Here is a 15,785-nt window from a genome sequence, read left to right as displayed (position 1 = left end):
TGTTACCCACTGGAATTTCACATTGAATTTTCTTTCTGAGCTTGGGGATGGTTTTCAGACATTTTGGACAGAATCTTTAAATAATAGCCTGTAGAACAACTACTAATTTTACAGAAAGGTATAGTGTCAAAAGTATCATTTTGTGCACAGAGCCATAAGCATCCTATCATTAATAAATGATAATACAAAAATTTTGAGGTAAGTGTAATAGTATTGTAGCAATCCAGATAAGAAAAGGACTAATGAGAGGCAGGCAGAAGTTTTAATTTTTCATTTCTGTGGATTTGGATAGCAGTTTTACATTTCTATTCAAAGGTATTATTGACTCAGTAGTTCCACAATACACCTAACCCTAGCATCTAGACTTACGCAGATTGGATATAAATTTCTCTCTCTCTCTCCCCCTCTCCCCATATACTTATATGTACACACATACGTACAAACAAATAGGCATGCATATTGTATCTGCTATGTATATGTCATTATGATCATCCTGTACAGTATCATTTGAGAATTTGAGAATGTGTGTGTGCTTAATGGCAGGATTGAGCTGTAAAATAAAGGCAAAAACTAATAAAAAAAAAAAAGTGGGACCTCAATTATTTTTCACTTGAGGCATTCTAATTAATTATCAAGTATTTTTTTTTATTCACTAAGTTCAGAATGGCTCAAATCTGGTTAAGAATTAAGAGTTATATGTTGGACACTTCATGCAACCTATACCATGAATCATTATTCAGTCTCTGACTGCTACAGTCTTATTTTCTAATTTCATCATGCAACTTGTTTTTTTGTTGTTTGTTTTAAAGTTCCTTCCCTGTATCTTAAAGCCAAGTTTAAAACCTCAAAACACTTTTTTAAGATAGTGTTTTTGTTTTCAGTGTTAATTTTTATTGGCTAGACATCACATTAAGTCTAACTGGGCATTTGGACAAGTGGGAAAGGGAGGCCTGAGGAAAGAAAAGGCCAAGGCAAGACTTGCATTCCCTCTAAAGGGCACTGGCACTTCCCCGACTACATTGGATGAATTTCGGGTCTTCTGTGATTGCGTGGTGAAGTGTTCATCAAACGAACAGATAGAGGCTGGTAGTCTGCTTCAGTTCAGTTAGAGTACTGCCACTCACCATTTCACAGAAGAAAGAAGTTTGGTTCTGCAACACCCTCCCCTCAGTCCAAGGCTTTATAACTTTTTGCTTATAAGGGTGATCTTGGTTTTTAAGACGCTTTTGGTAAATTCACATTATAGAAAGAGTACAGAGGTTTAAAGGAAGCATTTGTAATTCCAAGCATAGCCCAAATTATAGGGCTTTTTCATGCCCTAATTTTGTGGCATTCCCTTATAACACACCAGGGTATTAATAGCGTCACAGTTACCCTTTGTTGTGTCACTACCTCCTTTTCTTGGATATTCTGTTACCTGAGTCTTACACTGGGATCATTGTTTTCTTCCCTTCTACAGTGTATTTTGGGAAACACTTCTTGAAGACTCATGCATATTATTAATGGAAGGGAAACAAATGTACTTTTAAGTACGTCCTCTGTGCAGAGTATTCTACTTTACCTGCAGGACACATAAGATTGAATACGTTATGTTCTTCTTGAAAGTGACCATCTGGGGCTAAGGTTTGGAGCACTGCCTTAATGAGTACCACTGCACTTATTGAGACCAAATCCTTACGCTTGTACTTATGAACTCATTTTCTGTCTCCATTCCAGTCATTTTTTTTTTCTGTAAGAGGAATTTCCTTCTATATATATTTATTGCCTTCCAAGTCAAAGCAAGTAGAAACAAGCTTTCTACTGTTTATGTTCTTATAGAATATAGAAATTCTAATACAGTCTAGTTTTTTGTTAATGATTATTCTTCCCTCTTTCCTAGAGATAAATATTCAGAACATTAATCTGTTTCTAGAAAAACCATCTCTATCCTGGGAGAATTCAAAATTGGTTCCTTCTTGGATTCTTTGTTCCAATTGTTACATAGAACTGAGCATGGCTTCCTCTACCAGGTAGTCCTCCTCCTGTTTCTAGCACTCTGTGGCCTTCCTCCCAATTTAGGGTCTTCTCTCTACATCTGATTATCAGTAGGTGAGAGCTCTTTCTGTGTCTCTTCCATCTTCCCTTTCTTTTCACCTTTTCAGTTTTGCTGATCCAGATAAACTTGTAGGATGCCTCAAATTGCTATTAACCCTAGGTCTTTGTGTCTCATGAGGACAGTATTTTATGACAGCTAATGGTCTAGATTGACTGATTCAACAGTCCAACAATAGGTCTTTGTTAAAATCAAGTACTGTCTTTTGTCCATTCTGCAGAGACTGAACCCTAACCTCTCATGGGGCAGGATCAGTACTCTCAAAAGAATTTTAGTCTGCTTTCCTTCTCGTGCTTTCCTTCCTGACATCTTAGGAATACTGAGTGAGTCTGTGAGAAAATCTTCAAGCCCACTATCATGAGAGTGAACCAGCAGACTTTCTTCAGTCCATCTTTCCTATCTCCACTTCAAGTGTTTTGCATATGGCATTTAGGAGGATTATTAAACAAAAATGAAATAGATTAAGAATTGAATATAAAAGAATCAATTCTCTTGAACTGTGGTTGCATAATGGAAATCGACTACCATGAATGAACCCGTGTACTGATGTTATGAAGAGCAGAGCTAATGCACTGCCATGAGTTCATCTTTATTATTGTATTACACCTGAATCAATTGATAAAGTAGCTTTTTTTTTAAAGCGAGGGATGGCACTTAATTGAATAAAAGTCAATGTAATTATATTAGCAGAGGCCAACAGTACTGCTGACAGCGGAAAAGGGACACTGTTGAACAGAGTGCCAGAGCTGGTCTACACATTTCTGCACATCGTTTGGTTGACAGATATTGAGGGCTGGTACATCATCTAATTAGATTACAGATTTCTACTGCTGTAAGTGAGAAATGAAGAGAAAATCTCTTCCTGGTAACATATTGGTGGAGATGTGTAATTTCACAAGTTACCTTAGGGAAGATGTGTCCATCTGGGTGATCAGTGTGTCCTTTTCTCAATGTTAATTTATTCTTCCTCATTCAGTGTGTCTTGATGCGACTGCTGTGTGTCTGGCTGCTATTTTCTCAGCAGTGAACCTAGGAAGTGGTAGCTGCAGATGTGTGAGACGCAACAGAGTTCTAGATTACACTCACTGCAAAATGTGTGCTCGTGGAATTAAGAAAGGGTGAGGTGTTAAAAATAATAAACAGGGGTAGGATTTCGTGAGCTGCTTATAGTTGGCAGATTGTTTTATCAATAGAATAATAGCACATAGCATAACTCTACTTCCACATTCCTGTAATAACTCCGGTGGTGTTGTACCCACATGTCAGAGTAAAGACCTCACAGTAGGCATTTCCTGCACTTTGCTTAGCAGCCTGCACTTGCAGTCATCTGCCATCTGACACCAAGGGAATGGGGAATTACTGTGTCAGAGCAGGGACCGTGAGGACAGCTTCTGTTTATCATTTACATAACCACACACTGCATGCATCTGTTTAGAACTCATTTGTGGATGATGGTGATGATGCTGTGAATTTGGTTTATTTTAATTTGATTTATGATTTTTGGATTATACAGCTGATCTGAAAATCATCAAGACAGCGTATGGGATGATCGCTTATGACAGAAAATAATTTTGTGATCAGACATTTTAAATCCCTATTTTATTGTTTAAGTTTTTCAAAACCAGATGTCTAGAATGTGAATTTGTTTTCTCTCTCTCTCTTTCTCTCTCTTTCTCTCTCTCTCTCTCTCTGTCTCTTATTCTTGCTTTCTTTTGTGATCGATTTAGCAAAAGATTAGAAAGCTGATCTTATTGTCACAAGGTAAGCTCAGCCTTCCTAAGTGCAGTTGGAGAGGGCTGCTGCCCTCTGCCCCTTAAAACCCAGAGTGCTGTATATTGTCTTGTGTGGAAAGGTGGAGAAGTGTTCCCCACCTTTCTTGTCTCTGAGGCACATACCTCTCAACCATCTCTTAAGAAATACCAGCCATGTTTGTCACCAAATGGAATGATGCATTTTGGTCTTCCATACTTTTAATTATAATCGGGAGGTCTGTTGAACTTTATATCAGCCATTTAGGTCATTTCTTTTATCACAATTACTTCTCCAAGATGTAGAGCTTCTGCCAGTATTGAGAAGCTTTTATTTATCTGTAGATGTAGTAGTTTATTTTTTGGAAGGATAACCTTCAATTTAGGTACTGTTGAACATGCGAGCCTTTGCAGGTGGAGAGAGGTATATGCCCAAGGGCACTTTAAAAATAAATGGGGGATATAAATACAAAGGCAATGTTTTCAGATAGATGATAACATATCAGGCTTTATAAATCACAATGTCCCAATGGATTCTCTGGGACAAATCTGTCTTTTTTTTTTTTTTTTTAATATACAAGCAAAGCACTCAATGAGTAGAATAAAAGTTTTGCTTGTCTAAGAAGTATGGGTTTCAGTTGTTAAAATAGAGGAACCCTATGTTATTGTTGTGCTTGATTGTTTTTTTGTACTTACTGTGTTTTAATTTTTGTTTTATAAAGGTGGGTGAGCTTTATTTTATTAAAAGTTTCTGTTTTTCATTTTTTGTCTTAAATAATTAAATTTTAAAGTAGAATTACTCGATGAAAATATTTTTGACTCTAAAAGGCAGATACTTCTAAAAAGTAAATGTATTTTATTATTAGATTTAACTAGATTCTTAAATGATTCTGAGAAAAGGCATTTGTGTTGTTAAAGACAGTCTAACCCTATTTCAAATTGTTTAATCTATTTAGCTATTGTTTTTCCTTAAAACTTGAAATATAGAGAGTCGAGAAGGAAGATATCATTATTTTTTGAAGTTATATCTAAATTATCTAGACAATTTACTTTTTTAAAAAATGAATTATTTCTATACCTCAAAATACAGTGTTCTGTATAGAAAATATATTTATTTTTGTTGTTTCTGGGTAAATTTAGATTATTCCATTTAGACAAGCAGAAAGTTTCTGTCCTCTTATTCTATTTAATATATATTCTAAAATCTCTGTCATGAGATTCACTGCAGCTGATGCTGCTACATAGTAAAACTAACAGAGAAATCATTGAGAAAAAGGTGCATGGGTTTGCATTCATCCTACCATTGACAAGTTTTATTCTCTTATAAAAATTATGTTAATGGAAAGTTCCCCTGATTGCACCTCCCACCACCACCACTAACTCCCAGATCCTGAGGATATAGGGGAATGCTTGCTTTTATTATGGTGTAATTAGCAGTGAATGTGCTTATTTGATACCTTGTGAAAGCTGAATCAATTTTAAAATGCTCTCCTTTTTCTCACCCCTCCCCACCCCCATCCACCTACCCCCCCTTCCCTCTTATTTTCCTAGACACAGTGCCAACATAAACCTACATCGTAAACTGTTGACCAAAGAACTTGATGACATGGGCCTGGACTCGTCGCAGCCTTCCCTTAGCAAGGACCTCCGCGATGAATTTTTGGTGAAGATCTATGGTGCCCAGCACCCTCTGGGGCTCGATGTCAGGGAAGACGCCTCCTCTCCCGCAGGGACTGAAGACTCCCACCTGAACGGGTATGGGAGAGGCATGGCGGAGGACTACATGGTCCTTGACTTGAGCACCACCTCTAGCCTCCAGTCCAGCAGCAGCATCCATTCCTCCAGAGAATCTGATGCAGGCAGTGACGAGGGGATTCTTCTCGATGACATTGATGGGGCGAGTGACAGTGGGGAGTCGGCACACAAGGCTGAGGCCCCTGCCCTCCCCGGCAGCCTAGGAGCTGAAGTTTCGGGATCTCTTATGTTCAGCAGCTTGTCTGGGAGCAATGGTGGGATCATGTGCAACATTTGCCACAAAATGTACAGCAACAAGGGGACCCTGAGAGTGCACTACAAAACTGTGCATTTGCGAGAAATGCACAAGTGCAAAGTCCCAGGTTGCAATATGATGTTTTCCTCTGTACGAAGCCGAAATCGGCACAGTCAGAACCCTAATCTCCACAAAAACATTCCCTTCACTTCAGTAGATTAGTCTCAGAATGGACACTACAAATGCCAGCTCTCACCAGATGGCCTACATGTTTGAACTGCCATAGTCAGTGTGCGCTTACGTACTCGGGGTGTGTGTGCCTGTGTGTGTGTGTGTGTGTGTGTGTCTGCATTTATGTATGCTCTGTGGCTACGTAAACACACACGTATTTCCTTGAGATAAACACTAGGTGCTTTTGAATTTTTTTTTTACTTTTCCTTTATGGTTTTGGGGAAGGTGAGGGATCTTTGATTTGAGGGTGAAAGCAGAGTACCCCTTTACACACACACACACACACACACACACACACACACACACACAATGTGCAACTAGCCCCAGTTTTGACAGAATAATTCTCGGTCTTCCCCAAAGAGACAATTTGTTGTACCCATGACTGTTGCCTGCAAAAATAAAAGGGAAAAAAAAGAAAAAAGAAACAAAAAGGACCTTCTTATAGTTGTCTTTTGTGAACTTTAAGGTTTTGAAAGAATCTTCAATTAAAGCATGGCAGATTCACCTGTAAATATTTAGCCTTGAGGGGCCATTGATGTAAAACAATTGTATTGATGGTTGTTTAACTTTTGTTTAATTTTTACAGTTACATCCAGCTGTTAGATATGCAGGAAAAAAATAGTTTGCCGGCTAGCTCTATTCATTTATGTTAGCATTAATGCACATTTAAAAAAAAAAAAAAACATGGTCTTGTTTTTACTACCTGTTAGATAATAGTGGTAAAGAGGTGCTGGCATGCTTAACAGCACAGATCTGATTTTTAAAAATGTCCTGTACTAGTACATAAATCCCGTCATGCACTTTTTTTCATACACTACAAGGGGATGTGTAATATCAATGCTTCTTTTTTATCCTTAAACTATTGCCATACTTCAGTAAGTGTCTTTTTTAAAAAAACTTCACTTGTATAAAAATGGTCTGGTCAGTATAGGGCACAAATGCCAAACAAAAGTATTAGTGTTAACACAGAACTGCCAACTTTGCACAAGTTTCCAGAAAAGAAAATACAATTAGTCACCCAACATAACCACAGGCCAATTTGTTGGCCACCAAAAAACCGCTTTTTAAAAAAACACTTGGTGATTCTTTCAAGTGCCGAATGTTATTAGAATCAACATTGCATCCTTCTTGCTTATATGTTAAGTTACATAAAAGGAAAACAAAATTATGTGGTGTGAAACAGCCAAGGCATTTATTCTTCAGAGTCAGGATAATATTTCAGGATACAAAAGCCCAAATTACCCACTACGGAACAAAAATGAATACAGTAAAAGAGTTGAACACTCATTTCCAAGGCCCTAGCCCTTATCCTTTATAAAGAAATCCTCTGAACTGGGTCGGTCTGTTGTATGGCTGTCTAATTTGTTGCAAATTCTGCAGTCGTACCATAATTCAGGCCTGTTTGATAGACAAAATCAAAAGGCATTTAGTAGCAGCAGTACTTGGAAGCTTTGAAAACATGTGCTAAACTTGAATTGAGCAACACCCCTTTCTGAAAAGCCAGAAGGGGGTTTTAAAGCAGGATATCTCACTGTAGAGTGTTTTGTGTTTCCCCACACGATTTGTCAGAGAGAAATGAAAGCAAGCCTGAAACCAAGCAATCGAGAGTGAGAAAGAGGGGAGAGACTATTCTCCAAACCTTTTTTGTTTTGTTTTGTTTCCGATGTTTACACATGTTGCCTGAGCTGGTTAACCACATCGGCAGCCTCAGCTACCACAACATACTGACTAAATGATGATATTTACTCAAGTTCAGTCTGCAGCCAAAACCATTAGGGTGTGCATTGCAGACTGTTTTGTTGTCTTTTTTTTTTTTTTTAAGTGGAGGGGAAAAGAAGAGATAAACAAGGAATATTTTATCAAACAGTACACAATAATTTAAAGAGAATGTATTTCTTTTTTTGCATTGAATGGCCTCAGACATTTCTCTCATCAGTCTAAAAGTTAGAAATACCCCTTCGTTTTAACTTATGTTGTTTCCATTTTACATATGTTTTTGTAATTATTTTTTCTATGTTCACATCAGCATTCACTTCCGTTAAATTTGCCAAAGGAAACTGTTAATATGTTTCTGTTGTTATTATTATTCCTGTAGGATTTATTGTACCTCACAGTATTTATTGTTTCCCAAAATAAGCATCATTAGTTGGGGATTCAGTATTTTTATTTGTGAAAATTTCAGAAACAATAGATTCTTAAAGATAAGCTAGCTGTGTCTAGGAGCTTTATCTTTTCACCTCCTTCAGAGGATGCGATGGAGTTCATTTTAATTCTTCATTTGTTCCACAGGGAGGAAAGACCAAAAGTATTTGCAGTACAAAAGAAACTATATCAAACACTATGTTAAATAACAAGTGTTTATGGTAAAAGCTGAGGAATTAGTAATAACTGTTTTTGTTTTCTTGTACCATTGAACTCCCCAAAGTCTTAACTGCTTTATTTTGGTGTTATGTTAAATTGAATAGACAGAGATGTTTTCCTTTGTTTTATACCATTTAAGACTCTGTACAGTATGTTTGTGAAAGATTGAACTAGAATAATGAAAGTTTGTTTGCAAACATTTTGGTCCTCTCAGCGTTCTCTGTATTGTGCTGTTGCCCCATTACCAAATGATTAGATTCAAAATGGGTGGGAAAATGTTTTTAGTATCCCAACAAAACATAGAAACTCTGGCTTTTGCAACGTGCAGAGACTACATGTAGTTTTATGAAAACAAATACACATTTTTATTTCAGCAACTTTGAAAAGTTATACTTGGTTGAGTTATTAGAACTCATCTTGTACAAAAGCAATGTTTAGTCTGTTTAATGTCAAATAAAAGGTCAGATAGCTCTTGTGAGTGAATTATATAGCTGTCAGCAGGTCACATCAGCAAATGAACCATGCTTAGAACAAATGTTTGTTACTTGCTGCAAACCAAGCTAATGTGTATAGCCAGTTAAGTCCAGAAGTAATGAGATTCTAGTAGTTTCCCTTGCTTGGAAACATGAATGTGTTCACCTGTGTTTTGTCAGAGAAATGGCAGTAAGTCTGGACAGCTGACACTTTTGAAGTATCTCCCCTATTTGCTACTACTTTTGTGCCTCAAGTGCCCAGTCGTTACGGTGGCCTTCTAAATAAGAAAATAACATTTTCCAATATAAAGCCTATTTGCTTAAAAGGGATGAGGCAGTGGATGGATGTAGCACATGCAATGGAAAATCATAAAATGTACAACTCTTCGGTTCCTAAAGTTTTCCTCGTTCTTGACTGTAGTATTTGGGCTTATCTAGAATTCAGGTTAAGATGGTGATCCCACGGCTTACTTGCAAACAGGAAGGATAAACAGATCAGCATTTTAGTCATTGAGCTCTTCATCTTTGCCTCTTCCTACTCATGTATTTTTTCACAGGACTTTCCTGGTGTTAAACAGTTTCTCTCAAGCCACATCCATTCTGTGCTGGCTGAAAATTAATAGTGATGTAGATTTTCATCCAACAAGCTTCTTTCCATGTGATTGGTTTCAGCCAGAGTTTATCACAGGTACACAATTAGCTGGCATTACTGTGCATGTTCTCTAGCTGATGTTGAAACTTACTGTCTTGATCATATAAAACTATGCTTTTGTAAATATCAGGTTTAGTCTGCTTTTGGGAGTATCTGCATGCTATGGAAGGAAGGCAAGGAAAGGGATAGATAATAAGTAATTTGGTTTAAAAGTGTGATAAAAATCCTTGACATTCTTTGTTCTGGTATTAATTGTATTTAAATAAGTCAACCCAATGTAACTCATTCCAGATCTTAGCCAGCTGCCCTGTTCAGCCTGTTGCCTTTTAAAGGTTTGAAGGTGTTAGTGTTTTCCTTTTCAACATGGCAAACATTTTTTGAAACCTTTTTGGCACAATGGTGCCACTGTCCTCATAGTGTTATTTCTTTGGTCATGAATTTCCAGGCCTTCCCAGTAAGAGAAGAAAGGCACTTAACTGGTTAACAGCCCCATTAGCATACATTGCTCTAAGGGGGAAAACAATCTTTGAATATATCAAGAATGGGCTGTTCCAGGGGCAGTCTCCTCTTTTTACTGAGGAGAAACTGTGCACAAGGTTCCCACCAAATACAGAGTGACCTTTTTTTCCCCTTTCTCTGTACACACCCCAGATGTGTGACAAGCAAATGAGAATGAGGGCCGTTGACAATGAAAACATAAGCTAGTCACCAGATTGAGATGGACATGCTGCTAACTGCTGACAACTTGACCTGAGCAGTCCTAACTTGTATCTGGTCTGTTAGCATTGGGTTAGATTGTCTAACAGAGTAAATAAAATTCAGCTGTCATAAGACACGCTACACCTGCTATCATCAAGAAACAAATCATCCAGAAGAAACTTTCATCTTGTGATCACACCCTTTTCTTAAGAGCTTCTTTTTATAAATTATGACAAACATTTAATTTTTGAAAATCACTTCCGCAAAACTTGAAATACTTAGATGGTTTTGCTTTTCCCTCGCATTGTCTATTTTTGGGGGATGAATCTAAATGAATAAGATGGGCAGTAAAAGGTACCAAAAAGGATCACTGTCTTCATCAGAACTAAGTAGAGGGTAGCTAGAAAAGGAAATCGCTAATGCACTGAAGTGTTTGCTCGAGAGGAAGGACTATTGATGTTAGCAACCTGCAGAGTTCCCGTGACCAGGTGAGTCAGCTCTGAGGAAGGGATTAGGAAAGCAAGGAGCTGCGTGGAATAGCTGAAGTTCCTTTGGGGTCAGAAAGAGCCAACAGTTGTGGGGGTTTGGTTGCTTTTGCTTTGTTTTTGAGTGGGAAGTCTTGCTGGAATCCCCTGCGAAGCAAAAGATGCCAGGGGTCAGCTGGGCTATAGAAAAGGCCAGTGGTAAAGCCCCGTTTTCATCCAGACGGAGGAGTCGGTGCAAGTGGCACCAGCTGAGACCGTTCCTTTCTTGATCATTGCTCGTACTGGCCGCTGTAGCGACACAACAAAGCCGTGATTGTAATTAGTACTAGGCTAAAGACCTTGAGCAAAATGGGAGCTCATTTACTGTTCTGTGAGGTACATAAGCAACTTTTCATGTTTTCACTCAGAGATAAACCACGTGTGATGGTCGTGCTTGCGTTAGTACTAAGGTCATGTTTGATCTGTCCCAGACGGGTCCCGTATTTCCTGTAGCTGGAGTGTTGCTCACCATAAATGGTCATTTTCAAACAGTATTATGTGAATCCAGCTGTACAGCTGACCAGTGAGTTACCTCCTACCGCTGTTACTCACACACCTGTCTGTCCTTGTGTGGTTTCATCATCCTCATCCTTCCCACATCTTGCACAAAATGATTTTTGTGGTCATTCGGCAATAACTGTATGTCAAATACTGTCTTCTTGGCATTTGTTGAAAAATCCAAATGTTTAATAACAGAAGGTTAAAAAAAAAGCATTTTTACAAGTACACTGAATTGGATCAGCATTATTGTTCATTATAATGCTATATATATTTTTGAAGCAACATACTATAGTTGTCATAAAACTATCTTTATTCTTCTCCTCTAAAGTGTTGTGTTGTTGTAAATTCATTTGACCTTTACTGCAGGAAAAAAAAATCTTTTTTATATGGGGTATGAAGACAGGGCTCAGTTTCTAGCAAATAGTGGACCATTACAAAAGACGAAAGAAAAAAGCCAGGACTGAGCAGCAAGAAGCTTCAGTTCAATTTCACCTCATATCTTTCTAATAACGTACTTGTCACTTTATTACCTTCCAGTAATGTGAACGCCGCTGACAAGACTGTCACACTAACAGCAGACAACACCCTCTCTGCTTCAGCCCAGCTCTCCTGGCTACTTATTGCCCTGGCCCTGAAGGGACACAAACTAATAGTGTGCTTTCCAGTTCAGCACTTGGCCATCAAATATAAAAGGATGCGTAATTGCCTGTTTATCCCCTTGTGAAGGAGAAATTGACTACAAGGGCTAGGCTTTCCCATCGAGTTCTCTGATGTACACACACATCCACAATCAGTCTCTCTCTCTCTCTCTCTCTGTCTCTCTGTCCCCCACCACCCCCCCCATCTCTCCTCTCTCTTCTTCCCTCTCTTCCTCCCGTCCTAACATACAAGCACATACACACACCTACTGTGTCTTTGGGAAGCCCAAGGCTGCCTCTCCATGCCCTCTCCAGCTATTAAGTGGACAGTAACAAGATGACTTCTTAACTAAAGGGTCAGTAGAGAGACACTGTCTGTGACAGCATCCTTTGCTTTCTTTGAAAACTTAAGTATTGCAATTCCATGCCCATCTGTTTTGGGAGTAATGGGTGTGACTCCATAATTAGAGCAAATTTTCCTGCAAGTCAATGGCATAAGTAAGATTATATTGCCCCCTAATCTGTAAGGAAAGGATTAAAATGTTTTTCTTCCCCTTCAAAAAGTGCACATGTTGTAAACTGGTTTCGCATGGCAGTTTTTTTTTTTCTTATCTATGGCATCAAATCATTGATCTAGATGTACAAATGTGTCTCTCAATTACCCCTCCAAATCCATAGTGTAACATGATAAATTAACTTATTTTGTCCAACTGGACTGACAATCTAAAAAAAAATGGCACCAGGCTTTGGACTTTAAAACGAGGACCACCCTCTGGGGTAAAAGGTAAATTCTCCACTTTGAAGAACTTTGGTAAGTACAAGTACAGTGAGCTTTAGAAAATCGAGTAACGGGAGACCAAAAGTACAAAGGAAGAATACATGAAAATGTTACATTCCAAAATGCCTTGAGCCCAAACAATGTGTCAGGATTAGCTGCTATTTTTGTGTACTGAAGTACTCAAATGATGGTTAAAAGTGGTAGGTAGTGACTAAAAGAGATGCAAGATCTTTCGCATGTCTTCTTTCTGGAAGTAGGGGATGTCATGCTTCCTTCCAGCCTTCCTGCAGCGGGTCTCACAGAAGATAGCTGTCCCCATTACAAACAGGCACATTTCAACAAGATATTAACGAGATAAGATATATGCAGGTATTGGTATCATCTTCCATGTGAACTTAAGCAAGGTGAGGAAAGCAACAGATTTAGGGATAGGCAATGTAACAGATCTATGTTGACAAATCTGTGCTACATAATTTCGTGAACCAGTCTGAGGACTGGGAAGAAAAGCACTTTGAGCAAGGACTCTTGGATCGGAGAAAAGGCAGGTAGTCGAGTTAATACTTCTTCAGTTCCTCAGTGTGTATATATTACAATCGTTTATCAGACATCTTAATAGAATCTTAATTGAAAACCCAGTTGCCAAAATTGCACAAGTTCTGCTCACTGCTATTAGCTTTCACCCCTTAACTCTAAAATAACAGGGATGCTTAAGGACACTTGTCATACTTTTTTTAATGCTTTGTTTCACTTTTTTTTTTAAATAATCTTTGAAGGGAAGGAAGAACAGAAAGAGGTATTTTAAGAAAAATGGAGAGAAGTAGATAGTATTAAAAGTATATTTCTTGAAGAGAGAGTATCTAAGTGCTATACCAAGATTTTATAAGGCTTCCTGTTGCCAAATGTGATGTTGAGATAATGCACAGCTAAGATGGCAAATCCATCAATTATTCACTGGCTCTGCCCACTTATGTCATGGAATGCAAGGACTGAGAGGTGACTCTGGGGAGACCCTGGGTGTGTGAGAGAGCTCCATTCATCTGGCCCTGGATATGTTTCTCAAAAGAGAGGGAGAAAGCTCCAGTCCCTGCAAGGTGAACTGACCTGGCACTGTTTCAGTGGGAGCCTCACTGCCTGCCTTTTCCATGCTAGGAGACAAAGCATCCCCTACCCCACTTGTGAATCGGTGCTGTAGCCACTGTGAGAAGCTTCGGTTCATGAGGTGCGATGCTCTTGAACTCCCAGACAATGTGCTGAGTTGATAGGTTCACTTGAGATGTATAAACCAAGGCTGTTTTTTTTTTAATCCAGTACTCACTTTGGAGTGTTTTTGCATGTCTTTGTACAGAGTAATCCATTCCTCTCGTTATGTATCTTAATCTCCCCTGACTTTTCCATCGTCTTTCTTAATCCCACCCTTTGCTCTTCTGATCTCACCTACCCCCTAAAAAAATAAATAGTGTTTGAGCAAGAAGGTAGAACACGCTCTCCCCCATCCTGGTTTTAATCGCTTTGGAAACGTGTGTTCTACCCTGTCCAGGGTTTACATTACGTGAATTACGTGAATGAGATGTTCTAGTATTATATATTAACCTGATAAGACTATCTAAGATTTCTAATATATGGTGCATTCACTTTCCTGTGCAAACTTTGGTTCAGCTGCCCTGCAGAGAATCTTACCATTTTCCTGCCAGTGCCAGTATAAAGAATGCAGGAGAGCTAAGCATGGGTACATGAAGGTCAGAGGAGTGAGGACGGTTGAGAAATCGGGAGAAGACTTGGGCTTGAGGCGACCTGGGCTCTTCATGTGGAGCTCCCTCAGCAGTATGAGGGTGACCGACACACCCATGGGTCGTTCCCAAGTGAGGCAAATGCCCATTTCCCCGCTCCCCTCACACCCTGCCTGGCTTCTTCCATGAAGTCCTTGCTGCTTTTCTGCTTCCCCAAAGGTGAGGGGAAGGGGGCAGGTTGGGGAACTGGGAAAGCAAGTGCTCTGTTCTCCCCTTCTGGTGATGGAATAGTCCTTTTAGAACTAGCAAGATCCCTCACACGGCTGGGAGAACACGTATCTCTCAGTCACTCTAGACCCATTGGTGTGTCTCCAGTGACAAACATATCAGACTCAGCCTTCATATTTGACAGCAAAAGTGGCCAAAGGGAATTGAAATATCTTGAAGAAAGGAATTTTCACCAAGATATGTCCTTTCCCTCTCCCAGAGTTTAGCAGTTGAGTCCTTTTTTTGGTTTATATTGTTCTCATCTGCATAAAACCAGTCTCTTCCAATAAGCCTGCCGCGGAATCAAAGTCTGTACTACAAAAGATAACTGCACCAAGGGATGGGGTCAGCTTGCATCGCCCTGATCTAATCATTGTGACATTGGTAGCTTCCTAAATACTGTATGTACCTTAAACAAGCGTTTTATTTTTGTCTTGTTGTTTTGCTTTTTGTTTTTATTGGTAGTGTAAGGTAATTAAAATTTTTTATTTGCTATATTCCTTTGGTTGTATTTTCTGTACTATAACTGCCTACAGTATGTCTTTTGCATAAAATGCATAAGGGTTTGGGGATGTAAATGGAATTTTATTCATATTTTGTCCAAATACCTCTTGTAATTTGTATCAAAATTCTTGTACAATTTTTATATTAAAGATTTATCAGTCACTGATCTCTTCTTACCTTTTTGATTTCAAAAAACCTCCACACACTCCAATAGATCTTTACAAAATGCACCGAACAGCCCTTCAGCTCAGTGTAAGTCACCGTATTTAAGCACACTTGTTGGCGAACTCAGAGCCAAGATCCTATTTGGATTGAACCACTATATTATTTAATAGACTTCTCAGGAAGACCAAGCTCCTCTTTTGCTCAGATGGCAAAGCTGGGTCAGAGCTGCAGAGGTCCTAGCCACTCCCAATGGAGCACAGCAGACACTGCCCGCCGTCTTCCTCCGTCCCTTTGCGGATGCCTTTTCTGTGACTTTTCGGAGGTCCTTTTCTCAAAGCCTTAGCCCCTGCTCTTTTGAGGAAAAGAAGATTAGAGGAAGAACTTAGGTGTCTTTGCACCTGAGCTTTTCAAAATTAAATTTTCTTCCTCAACTCT

General features: G+C 38.9%; 1 protein-coding gene across 5 annotated transcripts in view; it reads left to right on the top strand.

The window, feature by feature from the left end:
- Positions 1-15,351, top strand: part of BNC2 (basonuclin 2) — a 453,480-nt gene extending 438,129 nt beyond the window's left edge. For 3 of the 5 annotated variants that reach the window (XM_037744749.1, XM_037744750.1, XM_037744751.1), the window contains one exon: positions 5,392-15,351. In XM_037744749.1, coding sequence (XP_037600677.1) covers positions 5,392-6,052 — 661 coding nt within the window. In that variant the 3' untranslated portion in view covers positions 6,053-15,351. The remainder of the gene's footprint in view (positions 1-5,391) is intronic. The other 2 variants (XM_017545926.2, XM_037744752.1) reach the window with 2 other exon arrangements.
- The last annotated feature ends 434 nt before the right edge of the window (positions 15,352-15,785 follow it).

The sequence above is a fragment of the Cebus imitator genome, unplaced genomic scaffold, assembly GCF_001604975.1.
Source record: "Cebus imitator isolate Cc_AM_T3 unplaced genomic scaffold, Cebus_imitator-1.0 Scaffold183, whole genome shotgun sequence".
Classification (NCBI taxonomy): Eukaryota; Metazoa; Chordata; class Mammalia; order Primates; family Cebidae; genus Cebus; species Cebus imitator.
Note: the sequence above shows the minus strand (reverse complement) of the source record. Positions and strands in the feature narration are given on the sequence as shown.